General features: G+C 39.1%; 1 protein-coding gene across 1 annotated transcript; it reads left to right on the top strand.

Moving 5' to 3' along the window:
* The first annotated feature begins 692 nt into the window (after window positions 1-692).
* Window positions 693-27,277, top strand: STMND1 (stathmin domain containing 1). Its single transcript, XM_081296172.1, has 5 exons — window positions 693-905; window positions 8,449-8,629; window positions 19,497-19,648; window positions 25,631-25,762; window positions 26,462-27,277. Exons 1-5 carry the CDS (start codon window positions 825-827, stop codon window positions 26,744-26,746), a joined length of 831 nt encoding a protein of 276 aa, XP_081152298.1. The 5' UTR covers window positions 693-824; the 3' UTR covers window positions 26,747-27,277.
* Window positions 27,278-27,599: the final 322 nt, after the last annotated feature.

Genomic DNA, 27,599 nt, shown 5'->3' with positions numbered 1-27,599 from the left:
AAGGTTGGGAGATCACTAAGATCCCCTTCAGTTCCTTTTTAATCATCTCTAATAATAATTTTAAAAATTAAGTAGGATAAAAAGAAAAAAGTCAGGAAAGACAAACTTGCTGCTCCTTGGAGCAGTCATCCTAGCAGACCTCTCTTGGTGAACCTCACGGTCTTGGTTCTCTGTCAGATACCCACACCCATGCTCTTTCCTTACAGCTCATAAAATGCACCTCCCATTAAAATGACTTGCATGACCCTCGTGGAATCTGATGAACTGTTTAAGATCCCAACGTCTGGTTTCCTTCAGTGTGTGGCTTTCTGTTTGTGGGAACACCCCTCTGTGAGGTCACATTAAGACACTGCCTTCTGGGGCTGTCCTGGCCACCTGCACCGACTGGCCATCTGCGTCACCTTCCACACAATCGCCTTCTATACCACCCCCACAGCGTCGCAAAGCAGCTGAGTGTGGACCAGGCACGCGGTGGGCGTGTCCCATGGTGCTTTATAAAGAAAATCAATAAAAGGTCCTCGCAGGATGCTGAGACTACAGTACCTGGTAAACTCGGCCAGGCAGCGGACCCTGCCTTTCCCGGACCCTGGAGGGAGCTGCGATTTACATCCTAGTTGGAATTTAGACGCCTCCAATCTGGAGTTTTCCGTTACAGACGTCCCATAGCAGCCCAGCCCCAGGTCCTCCTGACGCCGTTTATTGTGGCAACAGTTCCCGGCAACTGCCCAGACACCGAGTGCCTCCTGCCCGAGCTTGAAGGGCGGGAGGTGGCGCGGCGCGAGCGCTGGAGGACGCGCGGCGAGGGGCGGCGGAGCTCGGGCAGCATGGGCTGCAGCGCGTCCCAGCCCGCCGAGGACCAGAGACGCGTGCCCGCGCCCAGGAAGGGATGGGAAGAGGGAGTCCAGGTAAAAGAAAAAAAAAAGTAATAAAATGAATCAGACCTAGAGCCTTGGCTCCGGAAGCCTCCCGATTCTCAAGCTCGGGGACAGCTGGAATGGGCTGGACCCAGTTCCCAGGCCGCCTCGTGATGGATAATCGGGTGAATGAGGCGGGACAGCCCTGTTCCGCCAGTGCTTAGCGGCTGTCCTAAACATGCAGGGGCCAGTTTGGGGAGGTTTGGGTGTTTCAAGGCCCCCGGGGCCAAGGGGAAATTGGAATAATCCCTGTAGTCTGCCAGAGCTGGGCGGGGCTGTGACTGGAGGTGATGTGGGGACGGTGGGAGTCCCTGGAGCTGCCAGGTATGGTTGGCTTCTGGAAAACGGGCTCTTTGGAAGTCACTTGGAATGGGAGGGGCTCTCAGGAACCACTTGGCTGCATCCTCTAGCTTCATAGCTAAGGGGGACCCTGAGGTCCGGAGAAGTGGAAGACTTGCCTGAGGCTGCACAGCTTGTTTGGGGTAGATCTAGTTTTCTTCGGGAGTCTCATTCCCCTGCTCTTTCTACCATCCCTCAAAGTTGCATCCCTATTATCCTTGTGAGGGGAGGGAGGTATTGGAGATGGAACCCAGGGTCTCTCCATAGGCAGGTGCTCTACCACTGAGCTACACTCCCAGCCCCAATCCCGGGTAATTCCTCTGGAGGCATTAAGGGTATCCCCCCCCCCAATGGGTCATGGAGGGGATGGGTTGGTTGTGACCAAAATTAGTCCAAAATTTCTTCCCATCCTTTTTGCCCTCCAGATTCCATAGACAGAACTAGGAACCCTCAAGGGTCCATTCCAGAGGAGTTTAATTTAATTTTCCATCAGAATCTGACTTTCAAGAGTGAAAGGGAGTTCTCCTGATATATTTCCCAGCCAGTCTGGCTGAAGCCCAGCACAGCACAGCCAGAGTTATGGACACCCTTCCTACAAGGCCTTTGCAGAGTGCTGTTTAAAGAGCCCAGGCTTTGTCCCAGCAGGTTATCCGGGACACTATGGGTGTCAGTTACAGCATCTGCCACATAGGAGGCATATTTGCTGGGCTCTTGGGGCACATTTCAAAAGCAACTCTAGGGAAAAGCTGAGGTTCAGGACCTGGTGCTCAGCAGGAAGCCTGCACTCAAATGCCAGTCACCCTGCACTCTGCTTCCATCCCTGAACTGCTGCTGTCTGCATTCAGGTCCCATATGTCTTCCTGGGCCTCTCAGTCTCTCCTATCACCATCCTTCCCAATCTACCTCCCACACTGTCACCTGTTCTCCTCTGTAATTCACTGTAGTGTACAGACATTTTTTTTGATTTGGTCCCATTCTTTCTTTCTAGTAGCGCCAGCTCCTCTACTGTCAATGGCTGTCACTCATTACCCCTGGGGCTGCTAGACCAAGGGCTTGGGGGTTGGTTCCTCCAGTCTTCCTCACTCCTCCAAGCCTTTACCCACGCTATTCTGTCTTCCTAGAATGCCACCCCAGGGGCCTGTCCCTAGGAGAGCTGGTGAGCTCTCGATTCGTCCTTCAGCTCTGGGCCCCCAAACAACTGATCTGGCACTCCCATTGCCACCTGAGGCCAATCTGTTTCAAGGTCCTTCTCCCTCACAGGTTTATAGGCTTCTGGGAAACCCTCGGTGGTCTTTGCTATTGTTCAGTATTGCTTTGCACCAATATGTAGGAATATTTTCCTCCCTTTTCCTTCGATACATTATGTCATTTAAGTCTCAATTTGCTATTGTTTTAGCTTTTTTCATACAAAAGAGATTTCTCATCTTTTTTTAATTTTTCATACACGCGTTATATGTAAGTCTTCAACAAAAAAAAATGCCTACTATTTGTGTTCTTTTCTGGCTTTATCATTTGCTCGATCACATGGTTAACACTGAAAATAACTTTGTTGTATAGATCAGGAGGGAGTAAAAAGAAGTTCCCTCCATGTGTCAAATATATCAGGTCCTTTAGGTCAAGCTATCCCGAGCCTGCAAGGTTTTCTACATAGCTTCTTGAATCTCACAGTTAAGTCATCGCCTGCTTGGATACTTTTTCCATTTCCACCATCATCTGCCTTCTGCTTTAATCTTCCACATGACCTCCAGAATGACCTCTATATAATAAAATTGGATATGTCAGTCCTCCTCAGAAAAATGTCACCAATCCATTAAGTGAGCACACAAACCAATGGTCAAGACGATGACAACCCGGGTTTGATTTTTGTGTTCATTCTTATGAGTTGTGTGACCTTGGTCAAGGTCTTAACCTCTCTGCCCCAGTGTTATCTGTGAAATGAGGGTAATCACAATACTTACTTCACAGAGTTGTTATAAGGATTAAATAAGACAATTCACATGAAAGTGCTCATATGCCTGGCACAGACTAAAACTCAATGTAAGTTATTATAATGACGGTGATGGTTGTAAGATAAAACCCTACATCCTTGGCATATCCTTGCACTGGCTGCTGACTCTGGGTTTGCTCTCTCCCCATGTGCATATTCTACGTAGGCCTCGCTTCTTGTTCCCCACACCCATCTGCCCCTAGTTCCATGACCTTGCACCTGCTGCTTTCTCTCCTTCAGATTCTTCCCCTTCTCCAAGGCCACCGTCAAATTGTGCACATCTTTTAAGACAGCTCACGGTCACTCCCCCTGTGCTCATCTGGACAACCCCTGACCCTGCCACCATGCTGCCAGGTTGATCTTCTACCTCCTCCTACCAAATGGCAATGCATTTTATCATATTTGTTTCCATTTTTGCCTCCTATCCTGAGCTGTCACCTCCTTGGGTACAGGAACTGTTTTTATCTTTGTATCTCTGGTGCTAACTGCGGTGTCTCATGCAGACCTAGCACTAATGCATTTTCCTTGAGTGACTGCATGTCCTTCCCATGCACCCAAGTCCCCAGATTCCTTAGTGTGTTCTTGTCTCCATGTAGCATAACCAGACTAATGACAGTCTGCAAGGAAAAAAAATCAATATTAAAACAACCTGAAAATAGACTGAGAGTCTACTCACGTATATACCTTCTCTTTATGTGTGTGCCCAAAACACTTGACTTTGGAAATCTGATCTGGGAAGGGTATGATTATTATTAATTAGACACTCTAGAGCTGTCTGAATAGTAATGCCTTTACTACATGCATAAAGGCAGAGGACTCAGAGTTCAGTAGTTCCAAAATATCTTCAAAATGAGATGAATGTATTTGCTGTAATGAAATATTGTTTCTTAGTGGCATTGACTTTAAAATATTCTGAATTAAATGTTTTGAGAACTGTCTACAGACTTTCTCTTCCCTTTTCCTTAAAGTGGCAAGAAGACACCACAATAAACTAATTCATAAGAAAAGCTTGGGAAACTTCTTAGTTGGAAAAATGCTTACTTGGAGTTATTCTACATGAATAACTTAGTTTCTTGCCTGTTACAAACAGGGAATGGTTAGCTTGCAGTGAGTGATCTCCAAGGGTCCTTCACAGCTTCCCTCCAACATCTGATTTTAAAAATGCCCTTGCTTATTGTCTCTGAAAAGGCCTAAGTGGCTACTTAAAGCTTAACTTTTTAAATAATAAGATTTGGAGAGATATTATTGTGATTTTTCTAGAAGTAACTAGAAAAAATCATATTTTTGAAGAACAAATTCTTCCTCTATGTCTACAGACAAATATATTTATGAAATATATCTGCTACTAATTTGATTTAAGATTTCAGCTCTGGGGCGCCTCAACAAATTAGTTCCTCCAAACTGTTTGGTAAACATGTTTCCCCAAAGCTGTATGACACATATAACACTTCTCAGCCCAAACAAACAAACAAACAAACAAAAAAACACATCTAGAGTTGGAAGCAATTTTTTTAAAAAAATTATGGTAATTCTCATGCCTAGAGATCACTTTAGAATTCACAATTTTTAAAATTCTGTCTAAAACTGATAAAATTTTATCCTCAAGGAACTGAAGTATAAAATAAAATGGATACAAAATTATAGCTGGGTGTGGTGGCATTATTATTCAGACAGCTCTAGAGTGTCTAAAATCCTGTAATCCTAGCAACTCCAGAGGCTGAAGCAGGAGGATCTCAAATTCAAAGCCAGCCTCAGCAACTTAATGAGGCCCTAAGTAACTCTGTGAGACCCTGTCTCTAAATATAATATAAAAAAAGGACTGGAGATGTTGCTCAGTGGTTAATACCCTTGGGTTCAATCCCTGGTACAAAAAAAAAGTTTTAAAAATTATCAAAATGTAAAAAGACATTTAATCTGTACTTCTCTTACTTCATCTTAAGGAAAAGATAAAACCTTCCAGCCAACTCTTCCAGTTACCATTTCCTATATAATATAGAAGGTTTTCTTATTGGTGTGAAAATTTAAACTCTTCATGCATAGATGGAACAAGAACACTACTAGCCATATCCACAAGAGGCACAGATTTAATTGATTTGTCAGTATCTCTGGTCTTTGAACTGTGTCTGTTTTCAAGTCCAGATTATAGAATTGGGTTAAAATCCTCAGAATATGTCACACATTGATAAGTTATTTGAAAGATGTTCTTAGTTTTCAGAAAAGAAGAACTTTACATTTCTACTGTGGAAACTGAAGGCTGGTATGAGTTATTTGATGCTTAAAGACTGTGTTTTGTCAGCTAGAGCCTAAGTGTTGGTCAGTAACAGCACTCCGGTGCAGAGTGTCTCTAAGTACACATGGGAAGATATCCTCGCTAGGGTCTGGATTCCAAATCCAAGTGGCTATAGTAGCGCTGATGAAGCCATGGTGAGGTCATTTGCAGTAATGGTGTTTAAATAGAGGCTAAGCTGTAGTTTACAGAATGTCTTTATGAAAAGTCATCCCTTTAGATCAAAAATGCTCAAATTTACACTCAATTCTAGTGTGAGCTTCTTACCATTATTGTTGGTGCTGCCTTTGCTTTCATTAAATCAACTGAATGTTTTTAGGATCTCCACTTGGAAATATTAAATGATAAAATTAAAAATTAGTCCTTGTGTGTAACTCACTGGTTTAAAAAAATGATGAATTTACAGAATGAAATGAACTTGTAAAAACACTTGTGTCATGACCACTACAGATCCTGGCTCTTCACAGTTTATTTAGAAATAAGAGGAAGAATGTACAACATGATTTGCATCTTTACCTTCAGCCTCAGAGACAAGAGCATCTGAATGGGGCTCTTTTTCCTTTGTTATATGTATCAAATGTAAATGTATGTGTGTGGTACATGATGTATGTGACATGAGATGTGTTGTATGTTGAAGGTCCACTTATTCTGCAGGGACTGAGTGACATCCCTAGCACTTTTTATTTTTTATTTTGTGGCAGGACCTCACTAAGTTGCTGAGCCTGGCTTTGAACTTGAGATCCTCCTGCCTCAGCCTCCTGGGAGCCACTGGGATTACACGAATGCACCACCATGCCTGGCCCAATGCACTTTTATCAGCAATGGAAGTATGGTCCACTGAAAAGAAGTGGGAATACACACACATTGGTGCAGAATTTATGGAGGGCCTTCTGGAAATGTATTATAAAATGTACATGGTATTATAAAATGATCTAGCATGCCTAGGAATTTTTATCATTGTGTTTTGAAGAGTTGGCTATTTTATATCATATCAATATTTAATTTCTTTTTATTTCCAAATAATATTCCTTTGCATGAATATAGCACATTTTATTTCCCCATTCATCAACTGATGGACATTTGGTTGTTTCCCATTTGTTAATATTATTAATAATCATTATGAACATTTTTATGCAAGCTTTTGGGTGAATATGTATTATTTTCACTGTCTTGGTTGTTTACTTGGGATTAAAATTCCCAGGTCATACAGTAACCCTACATTTAACTTTGAAGAGATCTCAAGCTGTTTTCCAAAGTATCTCCACATTTTGTATTCCCACAGTAATGGAGGAGGGTTCCAGTTCTCTATACCCTCACCAACATTTGTTATTCTCTTTTTTTTATTTTAGTCCTCCTAGTGGATATGAAGTAACTCATTGTGGTTTTGATCTGTATAATATTGAAGATCTTTTCATGGGCTTAACAGCTAATTACAACTTACTTTTAAAGACTGTTTATATGAGTAAATACATTTGGGAAGTAATATACCAAGATATTGATGGTGCTTCTAACTAGGGGCTGGTACTTCTTATTTTCTACTATGTTTCTGTATTGGTCAGGATTCTATTAGAGGAACAGGTCCAGATGGATGGATGGATGGTTGGTTAGATGAATAGTTGGATGGATGGATGGATGGTTGGTTGGATGGTTGAATGGATGGATGAATAAATGTACTGCAAGGAAAATGCTTATACAATCACAGAGCTGCCAGACAAATCCAAAATCCACAGGACAGGGCAAGTGGTCATAAAATGTGGTCTGGAGCTGAAGCCACCGTCCACAGCAGAATTTCTTCTTCCTGAGGGAGACCTCTAGTCTGTTCTTCAAGCCTAGGTGTATGAGACCCACCTAGGATAATGTTTTACTTAAAGTCAACTGATTGGTAGATATAAATCACATCTACAAAACACCTTACAGCAAAACCTAGAATTAATGTTTGACTGACTACTGTAGCCTAGCCTGGTTGACACATAAAACTGACTGCAATTTCCTTCACTATTATATAATTCTTTTAAAAAGAAGTCTGACCTACATTTTAATAAGCAAAAACAATGTATATTTCATTTTTTAAAAAAATATTCCTTTTATGTAGTAGTATCTCTACTTTCACACTTGATTATGAACTTGTTTGTCTTAATAAAAAGTTCAGTACAGCAACTTGTATTTGATAGATCCCTTCTAACATAAATTAATAAAACTGTAAGCATTTTTCTATTGCTGTTTTAACAAATTAACCCAAGTTTAGTGGCTTAGAGCCATACAAATGTTATAAGAATGGGAAAGATGGTAGAATGAGGTGGACATCATCACCCTAGGTACATGTATGACTGCACAAGTAGTGCATCTCTATGCCATGTACAACTAGAGAATTGAAATGTTGCACTCCATTTGTGTACAATGAATTGAAATGCATTCTGTTGTCATGTACAACTAAGTAGAACAAATAAAAATTTTTTTTTAAAAATACAAATGTATTTTCTTAGAGCTCTGGAAGTCAGAAGCCCAAAGTTAGTCACGCTGGGCAAAGTCGAGGTGCTGGCTAGTCACTGTCACTTGAAGGAGAAAGTCCTTTCCCTTTGCAGCATCTATAGCAGTGGTCCTCAGAGCCCGTGGTTAAAGTCCCTTTCTCCTTCACCTCCAGCACCTTAGCATCTTCAAGCTGCCCCTGCTCCCATACTCGCATCAGCTTTGCCTCCTGCAGTCAAATCTCCTGCTACCTCTCTTCTAGGGACACTGTGACTGCACATAGGGCCCCCTGGGTCCTTTAGGACAATTTTGCCATTCAGTTAATCACATGCCACGTAACATAACATCTGCAGGTTTCAGCCTACCATGGTTGGATAAATACTCACACAGCAGACCCACAACACTTTTCATGTTCCAAGAAATCTGGACTCTCACTGAGTATTCCCTCTTCACAGGCTGCTGCCCAACTAACACACTCTGAGGAGAACTGCAGGCCCCAGATGGATGCCACACTGCCCAAGGACACTGTGGACAAGGTAGAAGGCCTGGAACAACAAACTCAGATAAGAAGCTTACCCGGAACTATTCCAGAAAGTTCTCCATCTCCTAGTGAAAGAAATGGAAAAGTAAATTCAGGTAAGCCACCACTCCTTGGGTTTTGTGGGTTCATGTTGATCTCTACAAAAATACTGATTATCTCTAAATACAATGTATAGTCAGTGGCCTTTTATCTCTTCTTTGTGGGTCATGAAGTATTTTCAGTGACAAAACTTTAAAAGTTAGCCTTAGGTCTTCATTTTTTCAGTAAATAATGACAACTACTCATCTTATTGTCCGTGAGATAATTAAAGTCATCTTTCTTTTTTAAACATTCTCGGCCTTTATTGAGAATTGGAAACAGAATTTAAGAATACAAGTTGCTCAATTTAAAATCATTTAAACATCCACTCCACTAGGTTAACCTCTTTCTAAGGGAAAGGTCTACGTTTGCAAAAAAATAAATAAAACCTTCATCCAACTGCTTTCCCTGTGTCTCCCCATCCAAAGTTATCAGCAAATGTGCAATAAAAGGATCTTTCAAGAAGTAGTCATGAGCTAGTGTGCTATTTGTGAACTATTTGCAGATTTCCGTTTCCTTGAGTTGCTCCCTGGTGAGGATTTATGATATCTTATTTATATTTGATCAGCATTCAAAATAAATTGAATCTCACAGACTTCAAGGGGAAGTGCTCTATTTTTTTTTTTTTCGTGGGGGGAGCTTTCATTTCATTCCTAGTTAAAAATGCTCTGTAGCTTCTTCGCTAGTTACCAGTTAGAGCTGGGAAGTACATGGGTTCATACATGAAGTTACTCTTCTTGGACTTTGCTAGCACGCTCAGATTATTACAGATTTTATATTGGCCATCCTCTTGTGGTTCTGATGTGATGTCCACATGACCTCTGAGAAGGATGTCCCCTCCTCTCTGACCACAGGGCCAGCACAGATACTTTCTCTCTGTGATAATGCAGTTGTGACTTAGTTCCTGGCTGCAAATACCTGCTCAAGACCTGTGTGGTGGGAACCGCCATTCTTTTAATCATTTTGTAGGCTTTCTGTCCTGGATCAGGAGCCCAACTTTCTGTGATAAGAAGAAGCTAAAAACAAATCACAGGGAGAATTTTGAAAACCTGGAAAGCAAGGAAATGCTGGACCTGGTGGTGCCTTCTGGTAATTCCAGGAACTAGGAAGGATGAGGCAGGAATACTAGAAGAACAGAAATCAGAGTGTCCAGTTTCCAGGCTATAAGCAGGCCGCCGAGATTCTAGGAGACAGAAGTGGTCTTCAAAGACAGGAGGAAGTCTCACTCCCTGGGCAAGGCATCCTGCCTCTGGAAGCAGATCAGCCAGGTGCCAGGAATGTGAAGATCCTTCTTCAGCACAAGCAAAATTAAGATCTAAAGCACAGACAACTATTTAGAGAAATCAAAGCAAAAACTTCTAAAATTTTCCTGGAAAGCTGAATGTATATAAAATTAGACAAGTACTCTCTCACATATAAGAACAAATGTAGGTAGTCACATCACCCCAATTGGAGTAGGGGCAGAGCAGAGCCTTCGCCCGCGCCCGGAACAGGCCCAGCGGCCCAACGGCGTGGTAGTCACATCACCCCAATTGGAGTAGGGGCAGAGCAGAGCCGCCGCCCACTCCTGGAACAGGCCCAGCGAACCGCCGGTGTGGTAGACACGTCACCCCAATTGGAGTAAGGGCAGAGCAGAGCCACCGCCCGTGCCTACAAGGTAGGCAGACCTGCAACCGACCGGCAGAACAGGCAAAGGGGTCCGCGGGCGTGGTAGACACGTCACACCAATTGGAGGAGGGGGCAGAGCAGAGCCGCCGCCCGTGCCTGCAAGGTAGGCAGACCTGCGACCGACCGGCAGAACAGACCCAGCGGCCCGCCAGTGTGGTAGACAGATCACCCCAATTGGAGGAGGAGCACAGCCGCTGCCCGCCCTGCAAGGGAGACTTGTCAACTATACAAGAGCAATATAAATATATAGGGGGAAAATTTCAAAAACACTACAGTTTCACCAAGCAGAAAGAAACGCGAGCAATATGAAAAGACAAGGAAAGAAAGGACCACAAGCAATGCAGGTCAACTCAACTTTAGAAGAGGTAATAGCTGCAGCAGATGGAATGTCAGATAAAGAGTTCAGGATATACATGCTTCAGATGATCTGGAGTCTCAAGGAAGACATTAGACAGCAAAATCAGACAATGAAAGATCACTTCGACAATGAATTACATAAACAAATCCAAGAAGCAAAAGATCAACTATACAGGAAGATGGAGGTTATAAAAAACAAACAAACAGAAATCCTAGAAATGCAGGAAGCAATAAACCAACTTAAAAACTCAATTGAGAATACTACCAGCAGAGTAGAACACTTAGAAGATAGAACATCAGACAATGAAGACAAAGTATTTCAACTTGAAAAGAACATAGACAGCTCAGCAAGACTGTTAAGAAACCATGAGCAGAACATCCAAGAAATATGGGATAACATAAAGAGACCAAAATTAAGAGTCATTGGGATACAGGAAGGTATAGAGGTCCAAACCAAAGGAATGAGCAATCTATTCAATGAAATAATACAAGAAAACTTCCCAGACTTGAAGAATGAGACAGAATCCCAAATCCTAGAAGCCTACAGGACACCGAATGTGCAAAATCATAAGAGATCCACACCTAGACACATTATAATGAAGATGCCCAACATACAGAATAAGGAGAGAATTTTAAAAGCTACAAGAGAAAGGAAGTAGATTACATTTACGGGTAAACCAATCAGGATAATAGCTGATCTTTCAACACAGACTCTGAAAGCTAGAAGATCCTGGAATAACATATTTCAAACACTGAAAGAAAATGGGTTCCAACCAAGAATCGTGTATCCAGCGAAATTAAGCTTCAGGAAGGAAGATGAAATTAAAACCTTCCACGATAAACAAAAGTTAAAAGAATTTGCAGCTAGAAAACCATCTCTTCAAAACATCCTCGGCAAAACATTACAGGAAGAGGAAATGGAAAATAACAATGAAAACCAACAGTGGGAGGTAGGACAGTAAAGGGGGGAAAAATAATCAAAGAGGAAAACAAACCATGTTTAGTAACATAAATAAACAAATATGGCTGGAAGAACAACCCATATCTCAATAATAACCCTAAATGTTAATGGCTTAAACTCACCAATTAAGAGACACAGGCTAGTAGAATGGATCACAAAACAAGACCCAACAATATGCTGCCTACAGGAGACGCATTTGATAGGAAAAGACATACATAGACTGAAGGTGAAAGGTTGGGAAAAATCATATCACTCATATGGACTTCAGAAACAAGCAGGAGTGTCCATACTCATATCAAATAAAATAGATTTCAAGCGAAAATTAATCAAAAGGGATAAAGAGGGACACTACATACTGCTCCAGGGAACCATACACCAACAAGACATAACAATCATAAATATATATGCCCCAAACAATGGTGCAGCTATGTTCATCAAGCAAACTCTTCTCAAGTTCAAGAGTCTAATAGACCACCATACAATAATCATGGGAGACTTCAACACACCTCTCTCACCACTGGACAGATCTTCCAAACAAAAGTTAAATAAGGAAACTATAGAACTCAATAACACAATTAATAACCTAGACTTAATTGACATATATAGAATATACCACCCAACATCAAGCAGTTACACTTTTTTCTCAGCAGCACATGGATCCTTCTCAAAAATAGATCATATATTATGTCACAGGGCAACTCTTAGACAATATAAAGGAGTAGAGATAATACCATGCATCTTATCTGATCATAATGGAATGAAACTGAAAATCAATGATAAAAGAAGGAAGGAAAAATCATGCATCACTTGGAGAATGAACAATAGGTTACTGAATGATCAATGGGTTATAGAAGACATCAAGGAGGAAATTAAAAAATTCTTAGAGATAAATGAAAACACAGACACAACATGTCAAATCTATGGGACACATTGAAAGCAGTTCTAAGAGGAAAATTCATTGTTTGGAGTTCATTCCTTAAAAAAAGAAAAAACCAACAAATAAATGATCTCATACTTCATCTCAAAATCCTAGAAAAAGAAGAGCAAAACAACAGCAAAAAAAGTAGAAGGCAAGAAATAATTAAAATCGGAGCTGAAATTAATGAAATCGAAACAAAAGAAACAATTGAAAAAATTGACAAAACTAAAAGTTGGTTCTTTGAAAAAATAAATAAAATCGACAGACCCTTAGCCATGCTCACGAAGAGAAGAAGAGAGAGAACTCAAATTACTAGCATACGGGATGAAAAAGGCAATATCACAACAGACACTTCAGAAATACAGAAGATAATCAGAAATTATTTTGAATCCTTATACTCCAATAAAATAGAAGATAGTGAAGGCATCAATAAATTTCTTAAGTCATATGATCTGCCCAGATTGAGTCAGGAGTATATAGACAACCTAAACAGACCAATATCAATTGAGGAAATAGAAGAAACCATCAAAAGACTACCAACTAAGAAAAGCCCAGGACCAGATGGGTATACAGCAGAGTTTTACAAAACCTTTAAAGAGGAACTAATACCAATACTTTTTAAGCTATTTCAGGAAATAGAAAAAGAGGGAGAACTTCCAAATTCATTCTACGAGGCCAACATCACCCTGATTCCTAAACCAGAAAAAGACACTTCAAAGAAAGAAAACTACAGACCAATATCTCTAATGAACCTAGATGCAAAAATCCTCAATAAAATTCTGGGGAATCGGATTCAAAAACATATCAAAAAAATTGTGCATCATGATCAAGTAGGATTCATCCCTGGGATGCAAGGCTGGTTCAATATATGGAAATCAATAAATGTTATTCACCACATCAATAGACTTAAAAATAAGAACCATATGATCATCTCGATAGATGCAGAAAAAGCATTCGACAAAGTACAGCATCCCTTTATGTTCAAAACTCTAGAAAAACTAGGGATAACAGGAACATACCTCAACATTGTAAAAGCAATCTATGCTAAGCCTCAGGCTAGCATCATTCTGAATGGAGAAAAATTGAAGGCATTCCCTCTAAAATCTGGAACAAGGCAGGGATAACCTCTCTCACCACTTCTGTTCAACATAGTTCTCGAAACACTGGCCAGAGCTATTAGACAGACAGAAGAAATTAAAGGCATAAAAATAGGAAAAGAAGAATTTAAATTATCACTATTTGCAGATGACATGATTCTATACCTAGCAGACCCAAAAGGGTCTACAAAGAAACTATTAGAGCTAATAAATGAATTCAGCAAAGTGGCAGGATATAAAATCAACACACATAAATCAAAGGCATTCATGTATATCAGCGACAAATCCTCTGAAATGGAAATGAGGACAACCACTCCATTCACAATATCCTCAAAAAAAAAAAAAATACTTGGGAATCAACCTAACAAAAGAGGTGAAAGACATACAATGAAAACTACAGATCCCTAAAGAGAGAAATAGAAGAAGATCTTAGAAGATGGAAAAATATACCCTGTTCATGGATAGGCAGAACTAACATCATCAAAATGGCGATATTACCAAAAGTTCTCTATAGGTTTAATGCAATGCCAATCAAAATCCCAACGGCATTTCTTGTAGAAATAGAGAAAGCAATCATGAAATTCATATGGAAAAATAAAAGACCCAGAATAGCAAAAACAATGCTAAGCAGGAAATGTGAATCAGGCGGTATAGCAATACCAGACTTAAACTATACTACAGAGCAATAGTAACAAAAACAGCATGGTACTGGTACCAAAACAGGTGGGTGGACCAATGGTACAGAATAGAGGACACAGAAACCAATCCACAAAACTACAACTATCTTATATTTGATAAAGGGGCTAAAAGCATGCAATGGAGGAAGGATAGCATCTTCAACAAATGGTGCTGGGAAAACTGGAAATCCATATGCAACAAAATGAAACTGAATCCCTTTCTCTCGCCATGCACAAAAGTTAACTCAAAATGGATCAAGGAGCTTGATATCAAATCAGAGACACTGCGTCTGATAGAAGAAAAAGTTGGCTACGATCTACATACTGTGGGGTCAGGCTCCAAATTCCTCAATAGGACACCCATAGCACAAGAGTTAATAACTAGAATCAACAAATGGGACTTACTCAAACTAAAAAGTTTTTTCTCAGCAAAAGAAACAACAAGAGAGGTAAATAGGGAGCCTACATCCTGGGAACAAATCTTTACTCCTCACACTTCAGATAGAGCCCTAATATCCAGAGTATACAAAGAACTCAAAAAATTAGACAATAAGATAACAAATAACCCAATCAACAAATGGGCCAAGGACCTGAACAGACACTTCTCAGAGGAGGACATACAATCAATCAACAAGTACATGAAAAAATGCTCACCATCGCTAGCAGTCAGAGAAATGCAAATCAAAACCACCCTAAGATACCATCTCACTCCAGTAAGATTGGCAGCCACTATGAAGTCAAACAACAACAAGTGCTGGCGAGGATGTGGAGAAAAGGGTACACTTGTACATTGCTGGTGGGACTGCAAATTGGTGCGGCCAATTTGGAAAGCAGTTTGGAGATTTCTTGGAAAGCTGGGAATGGAACCACCATTTGACCCAGCTATTCCCCTTCTCAGTCTATTCCCTAAATACCTAAAAAGAGCATACTACAGGGACACTGCTACATCGATGTTCATAGCAGCACAATTCACAATAGCAAGACTGTGGAACCAACCTAGATGCCCTTCAATAGACGAATGGATAAAAAAAATGTGGCATTTATACACAATGGAGTATTACTCTGCATTAAAAAATGACAAAATCATAGAATTTGGAGGGAAATGGATGGCATTAGAGCAGATTATGCTAAGTGAAGCTAGCCAATCCCTAAAACACAAATGCCAAATGTCTTCTTTAATATAAGGAGAGTAACTAAGAACAGAGTAGGGACGAAGAGCATCAGAAGAAGATTAACATTAAACAGGGATGAGAGGTGGGAGGGAAAGGGAGAGAGAAGGGAAATTGCATGGAAATGGAAGGAGACTCTCAGGGTTATACAAAATTACATACAAGAGGAAGTGAGGGGAAAGGGAAAAATAATATAAGGGGGAGAAATGAATTATAGTAGAGGGGGCAGAGAGAGAAGAGGGGAGGGGAGGAGAGGGGAGGGGGGATAGTAGAGGATAGGAAAGGCAGCAGAATACAACAGACATGAGTATGTCAATATGTAAATCAGTGGAAGTGTAACTGATGTGACTCTGCAATCTGTATACGGGGTAAAAATGGGAGTTCATAACCCACTTGAATCAAAGTGTGAAATATGATATGTCAAGAACTATGTAATGTTTTGAACAACCAACAATAAAAATAAAAATAAATAAATAAATAAATAATAAAAAAATTTAGAAATAAATATTTCAAAAAAAAAAAAAAAAAGACCTGTGTGGCTAGCAAACTTCAGGCTGTCAGGTGGCTGGGACAGGTGTGCTGGGGACAGCTGATCCTGCAGCTGCATGCTGTTAAAGGCACTGTGAGGAGCGCAGCTGGGAAGCAGGATGCTGTGGAGGGAGAACAGCTTGAGAAGTCAGCTCAAAGCAGATGTTTCCAAAATACAGTGTAAATGAGTTTCAAGAAGGCATCTTTTCACAGAATGTTTTGGACTTTACATTTGTTCTCTGCCCACTTTTCCTCTCTGCCAGTTCTTGGCTTTCTCCCTTCTTCCTCCTGATCTTCACATCTACAGAGTTTCAGTCTTCACACTAACGTTTTCCAACTCTGGCTCCCTGACTTACCATGGGGTTAGGGCCTGAGAAACCTACCACCAGTGGAAAAAGGACGAGAATGTTAGAAGTCAAAAATGCTCTGACTGCACTGCCTGCTGAACGTCTGGGCTCAGCCACAGCATGCTGTAGTGCTGGTGTCACCAGCGATCTGTGTTTGGCTGCAAGTCACAGTCGCTGCTGCTACCCAGCATCCAAAAGGGGGTTGAAACACCTATCGCTAGTCCAGGAAAAGATCCAAATCAGAAATTCAAATACAGTTTCTACAACGTGCATAAGGTTTTTGTACCATCATAGAATCAAAAACTCATAAGTTGAACCATCATCAAGTCTGAGACTGTATTTCCTTTGGGGAAAAAAAAAACTTCTAATTTTGAATAATGTCAGATTTAAGAAAAAAATGTCTTTATATTCTTTTATCCAGATTCCTCAGTGTTACCACATGGCCACAATTGCATGATCATGTCCCCCATATACAAGTGTGTTTTTTCCCTGACTTGATGTTACCTTACTTGGAAATGCACCAGTATGTGTTTCCCTAAAAGCAAGGACATTTTTTGCATAATCTCTGTAAAAGGATCAAAATCAGGAAATTATTAGCTTTTCAGTATCATTATCTCATGTCTGGGCCATATTCGAATTTTGTCAATTGTCTCACAAATGTCCTTCATAAATTTCTGATTTGGGTTCTAACCCTGGGTCACATGTTTGTCACATGGCTTTATTCTCCTTTACCCTGAACCCCTCGGCTTTTCTTTACTTTTAGACCTTGATGTATTGGAAGATAGAGGCTGTGTAGAACATTCCTTAATTTGGGTTTGTCTGAGATTTCATCACGGTTGTGTCCAGGTTATGCATTTGGGGCAAGAACATCAGAAATAATATCCAATTTTATTTATTTATTTATTTATTTTTTAGTACAGCAGATTAGGAGGCACATGGTACCTACATTTGACTCTTATTGTATTTGGTACTTGGACTTGCAAAAGTTTGTGGGTTTTTTTAATGTAGTAAAACTTATCAGTCTTTTCCTGAATTTGGATTTTGAGAAAATTTAAAAGCCTTTCCCTGTATCTGGTTTAAGATGATGTCACCCATGTTTTCTTGTGTGATTCCAATTTTCACATTTAAGCCTATAAAGAGTTTCTAATAACATGAGAAAATGCTAATATAAATATTAGTTTAATGATAAACAAAGCTGTATGTCCAATATGGTGCCAAATTTATAAAAATAAAATTTTATATATTGACAATAGTTCTCTCTGAATGGTGAGAATACAGGCGCTTTTATCTTCTATTCTTTTTTTATATTTTTTAAATTCATTGTGGGAACCATGTATTACTTTTATAATAAAAATAGAATGACAATGTCATTTTTCAACATTCCCCAATCTTCTCCAGTGTCCCAAGAAAAGAAGACAATTAGTTGAAGTAACTGACACATTCTAGGAATCTCTGTGTAGGTTAGTTACTGCAAAGGTCAAGCTGAATTCTTGAGTGAACTCAAAAAAGAGTGGGTTCAAATGGTTACAATACTTTTTATTATGTTAGTAATCTTTCAATCATGATAACCCTTTTAGAAATACCACAGGAGAGAGGAAGCCTTTCTCTCCCATGCATGATATTTACATGACACATTTGGGAGACATTTACATGACATGACATTGACCTGACCCATTTGGGAGCGAGAGTTAGGCAGTGAAGACATGGGTGTTGATGTCAAACAGACTTGGATTCAGTGCTAGTTAACATTCTTGCTACCCATATCCCTTTATGCAAGTTAGTTAGCCTTCATCATATTAGTGTGTTTACTTATAAAATAGAGATAATAATATCCCTTCACAGGGATATTATTTATTTATGTTTGAATTATATGCGAGACAGTATACAAAGTACTTCGTATAATGCAGGTACATAAGTGCTCAAAAAACAGTAGTTACTATCATTTTGACCCTTCCAGATGACCTTGGATTCACCTCTGACCTATTTTTTTTTGCATTTTTATTTGTTAATTCAAATTTTTAGTTCACCTACCTACATGACGTGTTTTACTACTCTGTAGGCCAATCTGGATAGAGCACTTTCCAATGAGAATTGGTTCTATTTTGAGCACCTGCATGGGCAGCCGAAGCAGCAGTGGAGAGGTGCCAAGATGGTTGGGAATGTGTTGGAGCTGCTTGCAGCAGTCAGGTTGAGAAATCTCATAGAGAAGGCAGGTTAATATTTCAAAGTGAAAGAAATCTGATTAGTGTGTCTGCACCAGGGGGTGTTTTCTCCCTTTCCAGCAAACTCATGAAAGTTGTCTTCATAACCAGGTTAGAAATTTTAATACAAAGCCTCCATCCATTAAAGGGGATGGACCTAGTTACAGTTAGGACTTCCCAATGACTGCAGACCAGAGGAGAGCTGATCCCCAAGGACTCCACACTGCTGGACTTCTGACAAGAAAACAAACCTGTCTCTGGACCTTTATTTTGTAATGTGATAATATATATTTGTTTATTTATATAATTGGTGATTTTTAATGAGGAGGCTTCTTTCAAGAAAATAGTTCATTAAGGGCCCCCTAGAAATGATTTCAAGGCTCATTTTTAGAATCACTAATAAAAATATAGCTGACAAATTTTTAACTCCCATTCTGATTTGGATCAAAGACTCTTTTCAAAAAGGCACGCTTTTACTTCTGCAGATTTAGCAGATGGTGTAACTGTACACTCAGGGTTGCAGAACTAGACGTCTCTTGGCAACATCGTGCTGTTTATCTTTTGTATACAAAGCATAGAAACCAAACTGCAACTCATCCGAGTCACCAGGAGAATGAGTCTTAGCTGTAGTTTAGCTTCATAATTAGTGGAGAAACCCATGTCATCTGACCCAAGTGTATAAGTGTTGTTACAACAAAAAGTAATACATAGCAGCACATGAAAGACTTTTTGTTATGCTTAACATGAGACCTGCTAGGAATATAATATGTCCATGTTTCCTTGGAAAGAACATTAAGAATTTGAACTGCAAAGGAGTCTACTTTTTTAAAAAAGAAACAGATTCTTAGGACAGAGTGTTGAGACTAAGATTTCAATAGGTAGCATGATTCATAAGACATATGATTACCATCTGACTGATAAAAATCCTCACTCCCTTTTCTTTCTCTTTTACTTTGGAAGACCCAGTGACCAATGGATTTATCAATAAGCCCCAACCCCTGGAGAATCGAGAGCGACAAAAGTCATCAGACATCCTGGAGGAACTGATTGTTCAAGGAATAATACAAAGCAGCAGCAGAATATTTAGAAATGGAGAATCATATGATGTTATGGCAAGTAATTCTATAATTAATGTCACCTCAGAGATGATGGAGCACAGGTCATTATTTCCACATATGTGACTGCCGGTGACAGCATTTATCTAAGCCAGTTTTTACCTTCCATCAATTCCCTCATGCCCTTGCACACCATCCTTTGTGGATTCAGGAATTGCCCTAATTGCTATTGAGTAATGAATCTGATAAAAACATTTCTTGGGTTATATTAAATTTGAGGTACAATAAGCCCCACTGAATAACATGCCTTTGTCCTTTCAGCAATTTTTATTAAGCATTAACGTTTGGATAAGAAAACTGAATTTGATTTACCCATTAAGAAAATGGGCCTAAATGCCAAGGCTATGACATATATGTTTATGTGTGTGTACATACACGCATCCTAGAATCAAACATGGGGAAATACAGTTGTAAAAATTACTAAACTGCTATTTTTCTTTGTTGATTCATCTTGATCAATCTGGCAGTTTTTCCTTAGTGTAAAATTTTACTCTGATTTTTAACTTGCTTGACCCAAGTCTAGAACTCTAAATTTTTTAATTAGTTCTATATAAAAGAGGATAGTGTTTGTTGTTTTGTTTTGTTTGCTTGTTTGTTTGCTTGTTTTTAAGCCAATGCTCCAGATATCTAGGTACTGAGTACCAGAGAAGGTAAAGAAGAAATCACAATTAAAGGAAGACTGAGGAAAAAATGAATAGAAAACAAAAGAAATAGCAATGATGAAAATAGAGATCAGAAATGACTTCAAAGTTCCCATAATTGTTACCTATCCCTGTGTTGTAGGGAAAATAGTCAACTGGGAATAAAAGACTCATTATTTAAATGAAGTCTGTTCCTAGACCAAGTCACTTAACCTGACTATACCTTGGAGTAACCTAGGGAGTTTTCAAAATTCCCAGTGCCCATGTTCCACCCTGGGCTAATACCTGGGTGTGGAATCCAGCTTCCATATTTTGGAAAGCTACCAGAATCATCTGTCAACAGCCTAGGATGAGAACCAGATACCCTGAACTTCCTCAAATCTATACACAAAGCTTTCAAGTTCACCAACAAGATGGGAAGGATTAAAGCTATTGAAATCATAGTGTATTCCTCATTCATCATGAGAGACAATTCTAAAATATTCCTGAAAATGTAATATTTCAAGAATAGCAACTACAATTATACTCAAGAAGCCCAGGGAAGTAAAAAAGAGCTACAGTAGCTCAGTGTCACCAATACAGCTTCCTTCAATTCAGGTGTGCTTCAGTTCATAATTGGGCCAGATACCAGGTGCCTTAAATGTTTTGGAAAAAGTTATACATACATAATAAAAAGATAAGAATCAACACTGAAGGACAGAGTGGGGATCATATAAAGTATAGAAGTAATTGAAGGCTAATATTTTGAAATATATAATACTTATAAAAAAGAAAAACTCTGATAAATTTGACTAAAAATTAAACCAAGGAGTCAAGGTAAATAAAAAGAAGATGATTAATAAAAGGATACCAGTGTTAGCAGTTACCACAATGTGATGAATCCAATCAGATGTGTAAACATTATTTCTTCAATCTCCTAGGGGAAAAATGATTTAAAATAAAATGTTATGGGAAAATAGAATAAATTTGAGAATACTTTAAAAATAAGACTTCTTACATGGACTAATAGCTTATTAAATACAAGAGAATTCTGGACTAGATATGCCCACTTCCTAGTCAGGTAATCATCTTCCACTGAGTTTTTAGTTAGAGTGATAAAAGTGAGGGTCTTCTATTCCTCTTCTGAATCAGGGCCATCCCATCTTAAGGGTCCAAAGTAGTATCTGAGTCTGCTGCAAGGTCTCCTTTCATCTTTTTTCTGTTTTCATCATTCACTTGCCAGTGAGTACTACAATTCCATAGTACTCTCCACATAACCAGTTTTTAAGCATGTTCATATTAATATATTTTATGCTGATTTAAGAGTTAAAATGATATGTAAGAAATATAACATCAATAAGATAAATATTAGATCATTAAGTGAGCCTTTTAGTGTATTTTAAACCATTTTACTGAGACTTAACATGACTATGTGGTAAAGAGTACTGGATTTATGTCAATATGTGTATGGGTTAGTACAGACCTCTTTAGAAATATGTAATTGACTCTCACCAACATAAATATTATTGTTTAGGTATCTTATTGTAAATTCATATCTCTCTCTCTCTCTCTCTCTCTCTCTCTCTCTCTCTCTCTCTCTCTGGTATACCTATTTGCAAGCCCTGAGTATTTTCTATTAATTTTGCCTTGTCTGATCAAAGTTTATTCTCTTCTCTGTGCAACTTCTGTAACCTTTAGTGTAGTTAGGGAGTTTGTTCACATTGCATCAGAGTCTCTAACATTATTTGTTGACCTTCATGGAGAGTTTTTTGAGGAGAAAGTCAACTGAGTTAGGACTAAATAATGCTAGTAAATGATCAGTGTGATCTTCCTAAGGAGGTCTAAAGATGAAAGAACATGAATGATCAGGTCTTCTGCAGGAAGCTTTGGCCTATTCTGTGTACAAGATACCTTTAGGGAACAAACCCAAGATAAGTTCATCCATAGGTCAATAATTAATTAGGAAAGTTCTGAGGGATACATAGTGGATGTAAGACATAATATATACAAGCTCAGTTGGCTAGAAACAAGGCTCAAATATTATTACAGCATCTTTGGGACTGGCAGTCCTCTGATAGTATTCTTAAGGAAAATAACTGAACTGGTAACTTCTCTAAGCTTAAGATGGTGGTCTTTAACTTTCTACTGTCAGCATGTCTATGCATAATAAAATTGTTGTTATCATTTTAAAGTGCCAACCAACATTTGATGAATTCTGATTTCACAAAATTCAGTTTTAAAAAATATAACTGTACAGAGTTTTTTCAATGTTTCTATGTAACTGTCAAACTCAAGAAAGACTGCACAGATAGGATTAACTTCTCAAGAGGAGGAAGAAAATGATTTCATAGGCATCGATTTGAAATAAAGCCACAAGAAGAGCCTTTCCAAACCAGAAAATCCCAACTTCTCTCAGTATGACTGACTGATCTCACAGTGTTAGTCAAGGTTCAGACTGCTATGTAAAATCTAACTCTGCATTTCTTTATTGGATCTTGGATTACCATATAATTTTCTTTTAGCTTCTGTTGAGTGAGCAGCTCTAAGAAAGGTTTTCAAACTCATTTCATAGTATCTCTGGCTGAGCAACCACAGCAAGTGTGTCCCTCTTTCCAGCAAATGGCTTTTGCCAGCAGGAAGCTTAAAAGTCAAGTGTCATTAAAACACACACACACACACACACACACACACACACACACACACACACAATGAGAAGGGGGAATATTCTTTACTGAACAAATCAGTTTTCTTCCAGTGAACAACTCTGCTCCACAGATAACTCTGATGGCTGAAACGGAGCCAACCTTACAATAATGTTTTCAAAAGGCTCTCAGCATCCTAGATTTCAAAGCTGGAAGGAAAGTTAGCCGTCTTTCATCCTCTCACTATCTTACCCGTAAGTTCAGAGACCAAAGTCCAAACCGTTCCAGTTCCAGCACCTTTCTGGTCTCCTTATCCACCTTCGGGTAGTTGGGTAGTTTGTTTGCCGAGTTGACAAGTTGGCGTTATACCCTTCTACTCCCTCTAAAACATTTCCCAGGAAGTTAAGTACTGTGCAAATGAGGAAGCCAGGGTTTGTAGGGCTTAACAAGTCATGGAAAGTCACTCCATAGCCAAGTCAGGATTCAAACCCAGGTGTGTGTAAGTCCCAAGCCCGTGACTTTCCCTATTAAGCTAAATTGCTTCTCTTTGTCTGCTTGATTTATTTTCTCAGTATCTACAGCGTGGTAGTCTGAAGAGAGAGAGAGTCATTTGGAAATTATAATGAATATTAATAGCCCTTTTCTCTTTGAAAGAAGTCTTTAGAGAGATTATCTAGAACAGGACTCAGTTCATTTTATAATGAAGACATGGGGTTCGTTAAAATCTTCCCCTAGTCATAATCAATCTATATATACTGACCTAGAAAGATGTCCATATTAAATTAAGTAAAAGCAAATTGCAGGACAATGTGTTTGGATATAATCGCATTTAGGTTTTATTTAACATTGCAGATGTTCTGCACATATGTGCGCATATAAATATACGTGTGTTGCTGGCTCAGTAGGTTCCTGTACTCTCTACCAGAAGAATGAGGCAGACACATCCATATAACAGGAATAGGCTCTTTATTGGGGACTTCTGCTGGGGCCAGAGGGAGCACTCTCCAAGAGTGTCAGGCTGACTTGAACAAATGATAAAGGTGTGCAGTTTCATGGCATCTAGAGTAGGCAGAGGGACTACCTTGATTCCGTCCCTGGAGGAGGTGGGGTTTGAGCACAATGTGCTCTTCCTCTTTGTGCTTCTTTACGCATTGCATGTCTCATTAACATCCTATGTGTCCCTCTAGGGGTGTGTGTTAACTATGCTAATAAGGTAAAGGTGCCTATGGGTTACTTCAGTGACTATTCTATGCAGAGATTTGTCTCTCACCATTTGGAATTTACTCCTTATTGTCTGAGAAAGTCCCTGATGTTATTTTCAGAATGGGGCAGACTGTTGCTCTGTCTCAGTGGCCTTGTCTTTGGGACTTGTCTCATTCCAGTCCTTGACATTTCTGCCAACCACATAATCTCAAAAGGCTGAGGCGACTTCTCAGCTTTCCATCTCCTAACAAGTTATTTTACTCCTATAGCCTTGAAGACTGGTTCGTTTTTAACTCCTGTACAGCTTGTAACCCCATAAGACTGAGAGCTAACTTTGCTGAATTATTTCCCCCTGAGAGGTTTTATCCCTTAATCATAAGGGGTGCTTTTTCTCAAGGAGATCCCTGATGTCTCATGTGCGTAGAAAACATCTGGAAAGACACACATTTAAAAAAAAAATCATGTTTACAAGTGGGATTGGGGGCCAAATGATGAAACAGACGATTAGGGGGTTACTTATGTATGTTTTAAATTTTTCATAATAAATGTATATTACAAAAACTTTTTTAAAAGAAAATTTAATTTTTAAAAAGAAAAACACTGTCAATTAAAACTTTCCTGGGGCTGGTAGAGTGCTCGTCTAGCATGCATGAGGCACTGGGTTCGATCCTCAGAACCACATAAATAAACCACATAAATAAAATAAAGATTTTGGGTCCACTTAAACCTAAAAAAAATAAATATTATTTTTAAAAATAAATTTTTAAAAAATAAATAAATATTTTTTAAAAAAACAAATAACTAAACATGTCTTTTTAAAAAAAAAGAAGAAAAAAACTTTCTTCATAAGCCCTTCATAATAATTTTACATTTTTATTACTACTAATTATAATTAGAAATTCATTATTCTTTGAACTGTTGAAAGAGTTGTTAGTCACATGAAGTGGCATTTTAGTTTCTGCTCTCATGAGAATATTTTGTAAAATACCAATAGCAAAGCCCAGCACAAAGTTATTTCTCAATAGCAATTAATTCTCTCTCTGCCACAAGATCAAAAGTGGTAAGATCTAATCGCTATTCAAGTGAAAGTAATTTGCAACTTGTGGAATGTATAAAAATGAATTGAAATCATTGAATATTATAAATCAAGGTAAAAATTTGACCTTTTACTTTGAATTACAAATTCATAACTGATTCTCTACCTTCCATCTTGTGTTCATTCTCAAGACTTTTTCCTCCTGAGTCCTCTTTTATCCAGTTTCAGAACTTGTTGCATACTTAGTTCCTTTTTCTTAATAGCTTGGTGTTTTTAGGGCATCTAACACATTTTATCTTTAGTAATTAATTCTTTTGTTACCAGCTTTTAAGTTGTTATTGTTGTTTTAATCTGTTTTAACTGTTTTAAAGTTTAGGTCTTTAGTATTTACCTTCTAAATTGTGTTTACCTCTCCTGCCTTTCTCCTCTGCCATTGAATATGCTTGTTTTTCAATTTTCTAAAAATGTCTTCTTCCAGATGAATACAACCGAAAAGCCACTGAGAAAGCCACCAGCCAGACTGAAAAAACTTAAGATCAAAAAGGAAGTAAGAGATTTCACAATGAAGGACATAGAAGAGAAGATGCAGGCAGCAGAGGAGCGTCGGAAGGTAAGTGAGCTCTGAGGCTCAGAGTCTGAGGCATTCAACACTTGCTAAAATGAGTTCACTTCAGACCTTTTCCTATCAGTAGCTTTAAGACAAATTGCATGGATTTGTACTTAGTATCTCAGTGATCTGCATGCTTCTTATGCTAAATGGTTGGTGTTTGCTTTCTCAAAATTATCTTTGTGCTGTAACAGAAGACATATCTTAAAGTTGGCCGAAAATTTCAATTTCATCCATACAGCCTAAGATAGCAATATTTAAATTCTCAGAATTGAATCAAGTATGAGGTTTCCTTCACATGAAAAAAGAAAGACTTTACTTGGGGGTGGGTAGGAGGAGAATCAGGGCAGGACGTGTGTAGCAGAGAGGAGGCCCTGAGGACCACAGACAAGAATTCCTGCAGCGTTGGCACCTGGGACCTCAGAACACTCTACTAGCTGCTCTGCTGGGAGACAGGCCTCCTGATGTTAGTCCAAGCTGACATTGCCCTCTCATTGGCCTCCTGGGAGCAAGGACTGGCTATGTACTTCATGGGGTAGACCCTGTGTCTGCCCCTTTCAATAGAACTTCCTCAACAAATATGGTTATATGACTGTTAATGACATAGAAAAGCCAGAAATTTTCATGATGGGCAATAATAATGAGAACTTATAGAAGGTGATTTGGACTCCTTTTCATTTTTTTTTTAATATTGCTTTTCAGATTAAAGAAGAAGAAATAAGAAGGCGGCTACGAAGTGACCGCCTTTTGCCCACAGCCAATCATTCAAATTTGGCTGAAATAGATGGAGCTGAGGTTCCACTTGAGAAAGGACTTCAAACCATAAGTGCTGCTACATTTGAGCTACCTGTCCTGCAGGGAGGAGAGCCACAGAAGAGGAAGAGGAGCAATGACTTAGTCCCGATGGATGGAAACTACTACTATGAAAGTTTGGGGGTTGTAGAGTCAGACATGTCCTACAACCAAGAGGATGATATATTTGAATAAGCCATTTTGTGTGTGTGTAAACACCATAAAAAGGAATCTATTTTCCCTAGTGCAACAGTCTTAGTATGTCTCATATTCTTTGACCATGTGACCTCACCCTGTGGAATTTCTGGTGCAGCTTTTGCAATAATGGTGTGGGGCTGCATGCACTGAATATTAGTAGAGTTAATTAAATTACTGTGGATGCACGCGCGTGCATGCACACACACACGCACACGCACAGGAGAAAGATCCATAGATCTGACCAGCTTAGATTACTATGAGGTTGGTATTCTCCCTGAATATGTCTTTAAACGTTGTTTAGATGTCTTTAATTTATGAATCTCTTGCAGCTTTATATATTGTGAATATATCTGTGCCAAATGAAACCCTTATTTTTTAGCTCCTGACCTTGGACTATGTCCACTGATGTCCTTTACAACAAAATTGAATGCATTTATAAAGTATTTTAACAATCTGTGTGTTTTTTAGGAATGTGTTTAGGTTTTTTAAAATTGTGCTGTCAAGTAATAAAGCACTACCTTAAAGCTGAATTACAGTTTCATCTGTATTTATAATTAGGTAAACAATATCCATTTCTTAGAATTATGTAAAATATGGAGTTTTCTTCATATTGAAAACACCACTTCCCCTGGGGCAATAGGCAGGTAAGTGAGGAGCCCAAGGTCTGTGCTCCAAGCTGTGCTCATCTCATTGGAATCATGCCTTGGTTCCCCCCTCCCTTGCCTCTGCATCTAAGAGTGATCAGATGGGAAGATCTCTTGCATCCATTTCCATACTTTTCTGGTTTAGACCACTCCACCCCTCATGATTCAACTGGGTTACTACAACAAATCTCTCCATTTTCATACAA

This window comes from Spermophilus citellus (assembly GCF_964194105.1).
Source record: "Spermophilus citellus genome assembly, chromosome: 5".
NCBI classification, from domain to species: domain Eukaryota; kingdom Metazoa; phylum Chordata; class Mammalia; order Rodentia; family Sciuridae; genus Spermophilus; species Spermophilus citellus.
This window is presented reverse-complemented; position numbering and strand designations above follow the sequence as displayed.

Bases quoted from the DNA above. Each gene is read 5' to 3' on its own strand.
- STMND1 (XM_081296172.1), top strand. From the start codon at position 825: ATGGGCTGCAGCGCGTCCCAGCCCGCCGAGGACCAGAGACGCGTGCCC. The intron at 8,630-19,496 runs GTAAGCCACCAC...TTACTTTGGAAG, and splicing joins AAATGGAAAAGTAAATTCAG to ACCCAGTGACCAATGGATTT. The intron at 19,649-25,630 runs GCAAGTAATTCT...GTCTTCTTCCAG, and splicing joins GAGAATCATATGATGTTATG to ATGAATACAACCGAAAAGCC.